Consider the following 10970-nt stretch of genomic DNA (forward strand, 5'->3'; position numbering starts at 1 on the left):
ATACATGTATGACTTTAACCCCAGCCTTGCGATGATAGTAAAGCACGTAGAAAGCTGCAACTCATCTGCTGATCACCTTTAGAGATAAAGGATACGGCGCGCTCGACCGCGGGCGACCACGCCCGGTTTTGTCAAAGGATGCATTTCTTGCTAGGCCTTCGCAGACCCGCCTCCTGCTCCTATTTCAGTGCGCCTTTCGCCCGACGAATACGGCGGGCTCGTTTCATCGTCGCTTGAGCGGCGTTCGTCGACAGCGATCGCGTTTTCACTCACACAGAGAACATACGAGGAGCTTTGATAAGTTATCGATTTCGACTTTATACGGAATATGATATGACAGAAAAAAATGCCCATGCAGTATCCACATAATTGCTATCGCAGTAAGATTGATTTATAACAAAGAGAATTCAAGAGAAAAAAAATTCCTGTGTACTTTCACACTACCGCTAAGACGACTCGAAGGCATAAGCCTGAGCCTGAGGCATAAGTCTGAACACAGATGCGATAAGGATTGAAACGACAGCCGGAATTCGTGTCTCATTTCGTGTTTGTCAAGCCTCCTCAGTAGTTGCATACTTCGGCCTACGACACAATATACTAGACTCTGGCTCGGTGTCTTCCATAGCGCGCCCTTTCCACATTACTACATAGATATCAGTGGCCCGTACGCCGCTTTATTACACCGAAGCTGTATAAAACTGGGCCATCCGTAACTCCGCAAACCTATAATCGAAATTTACCTGCTCAACAGAGAGCGCCTATAGCAGATATGTGCCGCGGAAATTGGGCAAATTCACTACTCACCAGTGATGCACTGAAAATAAGAATTAAAGAGTAAATAAATAAATAATTTAATAAATGAAACAAAGAAACGAACAAACATGAATTACCTGCGCGGGGCACTTCTGGCCCACGCAAATCGAAGCGAACTCGCTTTAATGGAGCGTATGCTTAATTCTAAATTACAAATATATTCATGAATAAATGAAATAAATAGATCTGTGTACTACACAGCTTCGTTTGTCATCAACCTTCACAGAGTGGACTGGATCATATTTTTTATGCCCTCCAGCAGCCAACCGCAAGCCCGGAAGCTAGAGTAGAACAGAGTATATTATTCAGCTTGTGGCGCAAACCCGCACCGAGGGAGTGGCCAAGATCCGGGTAGTCTTGAAGGGTATCCTCAAAATACCTTTTTTTCCTCAATTAAAAACGAAGATGAAAATACAAATAAACCAAGTATAAGAAGTACTAAGAGTAGGTAATGCGGAGAAAAACGGTTATGGATTACAAAATAAGGAATTTGCAACAGAAATGAAGCAATTCGGATGAAAGGTGCATGACGCCCACTTCGTCCACTTTAATGTATTTCAGTTTAGGTGAGAATCTCTACAACACAGTAAAGAAACCACAAATAATCTTCTCTAGGCTTTCTTTGGCTTAATTGTGTGTCGGTTTTATTAGTTGTGCTTAATACAGAAAAACGAGCCCCTTGGACAATTCCTCTGTTTTCGTTTTATTGCGATAGCAATTATATGGACAGTCTCGGCTGATTTTCGCCGTCGCCGTCGCCGCCGTCATGCACCGTATATGTATATGTCTATATATATATATATATATATATATACATATATATATATATATATATATATATATATATATATATATATATATATATATATATATATATTGCCGCGAGTCTTATATTTCATGAGTGTAAGCTTCATCCACAAAGACTGTGGGCAACGCGCTGCGCAGGGCTCGCCGTGATGTGTAGGAAGCTTCGCGATTGTTTTGGAACAATCTGTTAAGATTGCGCGCCGCACGAGAATGTTCCAGCTTTGTCGAGAGATAACGCCGCCACCAGCGATATCGCTGGAAAGTTCGATAGCGCCTGTATAAAAGCCGACGCGCTTGACTGCTTGTCAGCTGATCGACGGCCGACGCCCTGTTCGCCGCTATCATTGTACAGCGTGTATTGCTGTAGTTCTAGTTCTCATTTTCGCGGCCACAAGTTCGGCCAAATAAACAGTTTCATTCTGCAAACGCCGACTGCTGTCTTCGTCGACGTCACGACCACTTGACATCTGGTGGAGGTGCTGCTTCATGATCCGGACACCACCGCGGAGCGCTGACCCAAGCCCAAGCCGCGAAGAAGACGACTCTAAGGACAACCGGAATCCCCGAACCAGCCGCCGGCAGAAGGGACTACAACCAGAGTACGGGCTCCTTCCCGAAAACGCCAGGCAACCGAAGACCGTCACATCGACCACCGAGACGATGACTGACGCAGTGCCCCCTACGGCGATCGTGATGCAGCCACCCAGGGAGCCGCCGACGTTCCGTGGTTCGCCATGTGAAGACCCCGAGACTTGGCTCGAGACCTTTGAAAGGGTCTCAACATTTAATAACTGGAACTGCGAGGACAAGCTGCGCCACGTATACTTCTACCTAGAAGACGCCGCGAGGACGTGGTTCGAGAACCGAGAATCCGCCATACAAACATGGGATCTCTTTCGGACGACGTTCCTAAGCACGTTCACGAGCGTGGTCCGCAAGGAACGGGCCGCGGCTATGCTGGAGACCCATGTGCAGCTGCCCAATGAAAATGTTGCCATCTACACGGAAGAGATGAATCGCCTGTTTCGACACGCCGACCCAAGTATGCCCGAAGAGAAGAAAGTGAGGTTCCTCATGCGGGGTGTCAAACAGGAACTCTTCGCTGGATTGATAAGGAACCCGCCGAAGACGGTCGCTGAATTTGCATCGGAGGCTTCCACGATCGAGAAAACGCTTGAGATGCGAACGCGGCAATACAACCGCAGCTTCTCGGCTAGAAGCTACGCCGACGTTCAAGCCCTAGGACCCGTCGACCTGCGTGAGACGTTTCGAGCAATCGTGCAAGAGGAGTTGCGAAAAATTCTACCTCCGTCGCAACCTCAAGTAGAGTCCATCGCCGACGTCGTGCGCCAGGAGATCCAGCATTCACTCGGCGCGCCTCAGCTAGCAGAGCCGACGCCGCAAGCTGTTAGCTATGCTGCTGCAGCCCGCCGTCATGCTCATCCTCCACGCCCCCGCCAAGACGCCACACCGCCGCAGTACCGTCGCCAGACGCCGCCGCCGCCACCGACGCCCTACCGACCACCTGTCGGCCAGCGCAACACCCCGAGGAAGACCGATGTCTGGCGTGCCCCCGACAACCGCCCGCTCTGCTACCACTGCGGAGAGGCCGGCCACACGTACCGCCGCTGCCAGTACCGACAGATGGGACTACGCGGATTCGCTATCAACGCGCCGCGCCCGCAGCCAGGCGAACGGCCGCGCGACATCAACGACTACCTCACCGGAACACAGTGGCAAGAAAGACGACCTTCCCGCTCGCCGTCGCCCGGCCGCTACATGTCACCGCACCGCCGGCCGTACACTGGCCCAAACCGGGGCCGGTCGCCTAGCCCGTATCCGGAAAACTAAGGGCAGCAACCGATGGAGGTGCGGTTGCTGAACGACGAAATGCTGAAGATCCTCCGCCGTCGACGACGACGCCGCGACGAAGTTCCGAGCCCCCGCCGCACGCCGAACGACGTCCTGAAGATGAAACTTTGCGACCGGAAGCAAACCTGACGACGCAACGCGGAAGCAGCGGTGCAAACCGACGCAGCCGTGACCCGACGCCGCGACGTAAGCGCAACGCAAGACGGCGGACTAGCGACCTCGACGTTCTGATCGACGGCCACAACGTCACCGCTCTCGTCGATACTGGAGCTGACTATTCCGTCATCAGTGGGCCGTTCGCAGCACAGTTGAAGAAAGTTACGACTGCTTGGGAAGGCCCCGAGATCCAGACCGCTGGAGGCCATCTGATAACGCCGATTGGTGTCTGCACGGCACGAGTCACCATCAATAACCGGACTTATCCTGCGAGCTTTGTAATTCTACAAAACTGCTCCAGGGATGTGATACTGGGAATGGACTTCCTAAGTGACCACGGCGCCGTCATCGACCTGAGGTCTGAGTCGATAACACTGAACTCAGACAAAGCGCTCCCGCCCCACGCGATGCCAGGCAACCATGCATTGAATGTGATAGAAGAGCAGGTGACCATTCCGCCGCGCTCCAGCGTCATTATTTCCGTCGGCACCGAAAAACCTGCGAACCTTGAAGGCGTCATCGAGGGCGATCACACCTACTCCTGAACCGTCAAATTTGCGTCGCACGAGGTATAGGCGAGCTGCGTGACGGTAAAGCAAAAGTAGTGCTGACAAACTTCAGCCACGAATATAGGCACCTCAACTTCGGTACGACGGTTGCCTACATCGACGAATGTGTAGCCGCCAGCGATGCTTTCGCCCTCTTCGATGCTGCCGAACCTGCTTCGACGAATAGAGGTCCCGAACCGGATTTTGACGTCAACCCAAGCCTTCCGAAGGCCAAACAAGACCAGCTCAAAACCCTGCTCTTGCAATACAAGGACTGTTTCTCGTCGTCATCGCGGGTCCGACAAACGCCCCTTGCGAAGCACCGCATTATAACAGAAGAAAATTCTCGACCACTCGTCAGAGCCCATACAGAGTTTCTACTCGAGAGCGCGACGCGATAAAGAAGCAAGTCGACGAGATGCTATGCGACAACATCATCCAGCCGTCCAAGAGTCCGTGGCGTCACCCGTGGTGTTAGTGAAGAAGAAGGACGGGACACTGCGCTTCTGCGTTGATTACCGGCGCCTGAACAAAATCACGAAGAAGGACGTGTACCCCCTCCCACGAATAGACGACACCCTGGATCAACTTCACAACGCGACGAACTTTTCGTCGATGGACCTCAAGACCGGCTACTGGCAAATCGAAGTCGACGAGAGAGACCGAGAAAAGACTGCCTTTATAACACCCGACGGCCTCTTTGAGTTCAAGGTCATGCCTTTCGGTCTTTGCTCGGCACCTGCGACGTTCCAGCGTGTCATGGACACCGTACTGGCCGGATTGAAGTGGCAGACGTGCCTTGTGTATTTGGACGACGTCGTCGTGTTTTCCTCGACCTTCGACGAGCATCTCCGGCGGCTTGAGGCAGTACTTCAAGCAATCAAGGCCTCTGGACTGACCCTGAAGCCAGAAAAGCGCAGATTCGCGTATGACGAGCTCTTGTTTCTGGGTCATGTGATCAGCAAGTCTGGAGTGCGCCCAGACCCGCGGAAAACAGCTGCCATCGCCGACTTTGCGCCACCCACCGACAAGAAGGCCGTGCGCCGATTTCTCGGCTTATGTGCCTATTACCGACGCTTCGTCAAAAACTTTTCACGGATCGCCGAACCACTGACGCTTCTCACGAAGAATTACGTGGAATTCAGGTGGGAAACGGCGCAAGTGCAAGCCTTTCAAGAACTTAAACGACGCCTCCAGACGCCACCCATACTTGCGCATTTCGACGATTGCGCCGATACGGAAATACACACCGACGCAAGCAGCGTAGGACTCGGTGCCGTCCTTGTGCAAAAGACTGACGGGCTTGAAAGGGTTATCAGTTATGCTAGCCGGTCACTATCCAAGGAAGAAGCAAACTATTCCACAACAGAAAGAGGATGCCTTGCCATCATCTGGGCTACGTCAAAGTTTCGCCCCTACCTCTATGGCAGGCCCTTCAAAGTTGTCAGTGACCATCACGCCTTATGTTGGCTAGCTAACTTGAAGGACCCTTCAGGTCGTCTCGCACGATGGAGTCTGAGGCTTCAAGAATTCGATATTACCGTCGTGTACAAGTCTGGACGAAAACACTCCGACGCCGACTGCCTCTCTCGTGCCCCCGTCGACGCGCCGCCGCAAGACGACGACGATGACTGCTTCCTCGGAACTATAAGTGCCGACGACTTCGCCGAAAGGCAACGGGCTGACGCGGAACTGGGGGGCCTTATTGAGTACCTCGAGTGCAAGACCGCCGTGGTTCCGAAGGTATTCAAGCGAGGACTGCCGTCGTTTTTCTTACGGAACGGCGTTCTCCTGAAGAAGAACTTCTCGTCACTTCGAACCGACTACCTTCTCGTCGTGCCCTCATCATTGCGACCAGAAGTCCTCCAGGCCCTACACGACGACCCAACGGCTGGACACCTCGGTGTTTCACGAACGCTCGCCAGAGTACAGGAAAAATACTACTGGCCACGCCTTGCTGCCGACGTCGCCCACTACGTTAAGACTTGCCGAGATTGCCAGCGACGGAAGACACCGCCGACTAGGCCAGCGGGACTTCTGGAGCCAATCGATCCACCTCACCGGCCGTTCCAGCAAATCGGGATGGACCTACTGGGGCCTTTCCCGACGTCGACTTCCGGCAACAAGTGGATCGTCGTAGCGACTGACAACCTCACCCGCTACGCCGAGACAAAGGCCTTGCCCAAAGGGAGTGCCGCCGAGGTAGCCAAGTTCTTCGTGGAGAACATCGTCTTGCGTCATGGCGCCCCAGAGGTCCTCATCACAGACAGAGGTACCGCCTTTACTGCGGACCTAACTCAGGCGATCTTGAAGTACAGCGAGACGAGCCACCGCCGCACCACCGCCTACCACCCGCAGACCAATGGCCTCACCGAGCGTCTAAATAAGACCATCGCTGACATGCTCGCCATGTACGTCGACGTTGAGCACAAGACGTGGGACGCCGTCCTTCCCTATGTGACCTTCGCTTACAACACGGCCGTGCAAGAAACGACGCAGATGACGCCGTACAAGTTGGTCTACGGAAGGAGCCCGGCGACGACGGTCGACGCCATGTTACCCAACGTCACCGACGAAGAAAACGTCGACGTCGCCGCTTACTTACAACGTGCCGAAGAAGCTCGACAGCTGGCCCGCCTGCGCATCAAGACTCAGCAGCACACCGACAGCCGTCGCTACAATCTTCGACGACGCTTCGTCGAGTACCAGCCCTGCGACCGTGTCTGGGTCTGGACGCCAATACGACGACGCGGACTGAGCGAGAAGCTTCTTCGACGATACTTCGGACCGTACAGGGTACTTTGACGTCTCGGCGTACTCGACTACGAGGTTGTCCCCGACGGCACCACGAACTCCCAGAGGCGCCGAGCTCGACCCGAGGTCGCGCATGTGGTGCGCCTTAAACCGTACTATGCTAGTTAGCGCACCTGAGGACTCTAATGTTTGCTTTATTTATTATATTTCTTTAGTATTGCATGTATTCATGTTCTGTTTTTAAGCATCGGGACGATGCTTTTTCAGATGGGGGCATTGCCGCGAGTCTTATATTTCATGAGTGTAAGCTTCACCCACAAAGACTGTGGGCAACGTGCTGCGCAGGCCTCGCCGTGATGTGTAGGAAGCTTCGCGATTGTTTTGGAACAATCTGTTAAGATTGCTTCACAGGATCCCTGGACCGCCCGGAGTTGATTCAGGGATCCTGTGAAGCAATCTTAACAGATTGTTCCAAAACAATCGCGAAGCTTCCTACACATCACGGCGAGGCCTGCGCAGCGCGTTGCCCACAGTCTTTGTGGGTGAAGCTTACACTCATGAAATATAAGACTCGCGGCAATGCCCCCATCTGAAAAAGCATCGTCCCGATGCTTAAAAACAGAACATGAATACATGCAATACTAAAGAAATATAATAAATAAAGCAAACATTAGAGTCCTCAGGTGCGCTAACTAGCATAGTACGGTTTAAGGCGCACCACATGCGCGACCTCGGGTCGAGCTCGGCGCCTCTGGGAGTTCGTGGTGCCGTCGGGGACAACCTCGTAGTCGAGTACGCCGAGACGTCGAAGTACCCTGTACGGTCCGAAGTATCGTCGAAGAAGCTTCTCGCTCAGTCCGCGTCGTCGTATTGATGCCCTCCGCGGGTTTTTAGGAACCCTCGTCCCAGGACACAATAAAGTTCCTCTGTCTGTCTGTCTGTCTGAATCTGTTAAGATTGCGCGCCGCACGAGAATGTTCCAGCTTTGTCGAGAGATAACGCCGCCACCAGCGATATCGCTGGAAAGTTCGATAGCGCCTGTATAAAAGCCGACGCGCTTGACTGCTTGTCAGCTGATCGACGGCCGACGCCCTGTTCGCCGCTATCATTGTACAGCGTGTATTGCTGTAGTTCTAGTTCTCATTTTCCCGGCCAAATAAACAGTTTCATTCTGCAAACGCCGACTGCTGTCTTCGTCGACGTCACGACCACGTGACAATATATATATATATATCAAAGCCACAAAGCAAAATAATTCAGAAAAACTTTCCGACGCGCGGAATCGAACGGGCGACCTCCCGCTTTGCAGCGCGCGGCGTTAGACGGTTAGACCACGAAGAGCCCAGTCTTTCAGCCTGCTAACGGCGAGCTATTTATATACACCACTTACATCAGTATGCTTTCTGAGTTGCCACGTAGATGTCGCGATGTCTGCGCGTGGCGCGCTTTAAAGATCGTGGCCCCGTTCCTGCGAACGTGGTCGCCTTCGTGCGCTTATCTCGAGGAAAGAAGGGGGCGGCTGGCGGGAGAGCGGGGTGTTGTATGTCTTGTGCTTTCCCCGCGATGTCTGCGCTGAAGTGACAGAGCGTACGAAGGTCGCTTCGACGCTGCAGCGGCCGTGTTTGCGCAAAGGGCGCGCTGTTCAAGCGGAAATAAGTAACGACTGGGACAGTTAGTTCGCGCTCGTCCTGTGTGTACCTGTTCGTTCGTTTCGTGCGTCCTTTTTATGTTTCAGCAGTGCGCTTCCAGTGTCGAGCTGTGACGCATGATAGTTCGCGCTCGTACTGTGTGCGTTCTTTTCGTGCGTCCTTTGGGCTCGAGCGACGCGCTGGCAATTTTGAGCTGCTTTCCGTTCTTCGCGTTACATTCCAATTTATTGCTATCGCATTCATTGCTTCGCCATTGCGGCGAAACTGACTTTTTTTTTATCTCCTAGGCATTTGTATCGCCGTAACCACACTCATTTTGATATCACCTGAAAAAGACACCATCACTCCATAGGAGTAGTCGTTGCGCTGAGTGTGCCCCCTTGTGGGGTTCTCCACTTTACCTTCGTAAAGAAAGAAACTGATATCAGTACCATAGGTCGGTAAAAATATTGGAGCTCACTCAGACTCACCCAAGAAATAATTTTTGCACTGAGGGCTTATTCACACACCAAACTCTTCCTCAGTCGGACTCGCTCGTACTCAGACTGGCAACGTATCATTCAGCCGGACTCACTCAGAATCATGGCTTGACCTGAATCTGAGTGAGCCTGAGTGAGTGGACTCATGAGTCCGTTAGCGTAAAATTAACTTTTTTGATCATGGTATCATTGCTCTATAACGCAGTTATCTCAGATAATCAATGCTCTACCATAAGCCTTTTCATCTTGGGCCTTAAACTGCGAGTTATCACTGTTGTCAATCCAGTAAGGACATTTTTGTGAAATAAGCAACTCACACGAGATATTTTTATGAAGAGAGTCCCGTGAAAGACTTTGCGGGGATGAACGCTAGTTCTTTGAGATATGTGTGAATAGACATGATTATATAAATGTTAGCAAATATAAGGCTTATAGTAATGCTGAAGAGAGGTAGATAAGACCATAAGTCGGCAACAAAAGGCGGAGTTCACTCAGACTCACTCAAGAAAAATATTTGGCACTTAAGGCTCATTCGGACTCAGACTCGCCAATATTTTCCATAACCGGAATCACTCAGGCTCACGAAACGTTTTCTCAACCGGACTCATTCGAACTCAAGCTCACCAAAATATTAGTCACCCGGACTTACTCAGACTCACGGCCAGATCTGAGTCTAAGTGTGTCTGGGTGAGTCGACTCATGAGTGAGTTTGCCGACCTGTGATCAGTACCACGTGACACTATCTTTCATTAAGCAGAGCTAAATGGTTTAGCTAAATGAGTTTGTTGCGATGACAGGTGCGATGCTATAGTAAGAGTCGTGAAAGCAGACGAGTGCCATGACATAGTGATATACCCTTCCTGCTGACTCACTCTTCCCAATGCTCTTTTCGTTCACACTGCAGGCATGGAATCGTCCACAAAGGACGCATGCATCAGCGTCAGGACTACGGAATACATGAGCTTGCTTCGGAACCTGTGCGAAATGAAAACAACGCCGAGCTTTACCGACGTGGCCGCCATATTCCGGGAATTCCGCCGTTGCCTTAATCACGAAACGGCCAAGCGTTCTTCGTTGTCACCGCCGTATTCGCCCCGTGCTTCAAGGATGCGTGTAGGCAACACTGGTAAGGCACATTTTTAATTTCACTCCATGCTCCCTAGACATATAGTAATGTGAGTAGTATAATTAGGCACAGATAAGGTAAGGGAATCACTAAAGTAATTAACAGAGTACAAAATAGTGCACAAAATCAAAATGCAAGAAACCCATGTACATGTACATAGATGCACGTTCAAGAACGTCAAGTTCTCTAAGTCAATTCAGGGTACGCCACTAAGGCGTCGTTCATAATACCATCTTCATTCGGCCGCGCTAGACTTGATAATTTATGAATTTAATAGGTGCCTACAAACATGAGTCGAGGAGGCCTCCTTAGCACCGCTTTCCAAGTACTGATGGGTAAGATAAATCTTAAATGATCTAATTGCAGTTCCTTCTCTACAACGTCAACAACAACGGGTAAAGAGAAATTATATCCTAAAAAAGAAAATGTGCGAAAATACTTTAGAGGTCGTTCATTCGACGCCCCCGCTTCGGTTACCGCGTACGAAAAACTGCTGGTTGAGGGGAAGCTGAGAGAGATTTTATAATTCGCTGGGGGGACGACGACGAAGTGTGCCTCTGGCACAGCGCTTTGTTTACCGGGTGACAGTTTTTGGTGATTTTTCATGTTCCTCGCGTAGCCATCGGTATTTTATTTGGCTACACTGGAAGTAGACTGGCCTGCACACCCTCCAGGCATGCCTCCGCCGTCGGCGGGCCCCTCGAGGAAACGGAACAGTGAACTCAGCGACGCCGACAGCGAGTCCACCGAACTGTATTCGTTTGAA

The 10970-nt window shown here is 51.5% G+C and overlaps 1 protein-coding gene across 1 annotated transcript in view; it reads left to right on the top strand.

Moving 5' to 3' along the window:
* The first annotated feature begins 9979 nt into the window (after positions 1–9979).
* Positions 9980–10970, top strand: part of LOC119372201 (uncharacterized) — a 35555-nt gene continuing 34564 nt past the window's right edge. Inside the window, exon 1 of the mRNA XM_049420141.1 lies at positions 9980–10204. Within this exon, the coding sequence (XP_049276098.1) occupies positions 9985–10204 (220 nt within the window). The 5' untranslated portion in view covers positions 9980–9984. The remainder of the gene's footprint in view (positions 10205–10970) is intronic.

This window comes from Rhipicephalus sanguineus, chromosome 10 (genome assembly GCF_013339695.2).
Source record: "Rhipicephalus sanguineus isolate Rsan-2018 chromosome 10, BIME_Rsan_1.4, whole genome shotgun sequence".
NCBI classification, from domain to species: domain Eukaryota; kingdom Metazoa; phylum Arthropoda; class Arachnida; order Ixodida; family Ixodidae; genus Rhipicephalus; species Rhipicephalus sanguineus.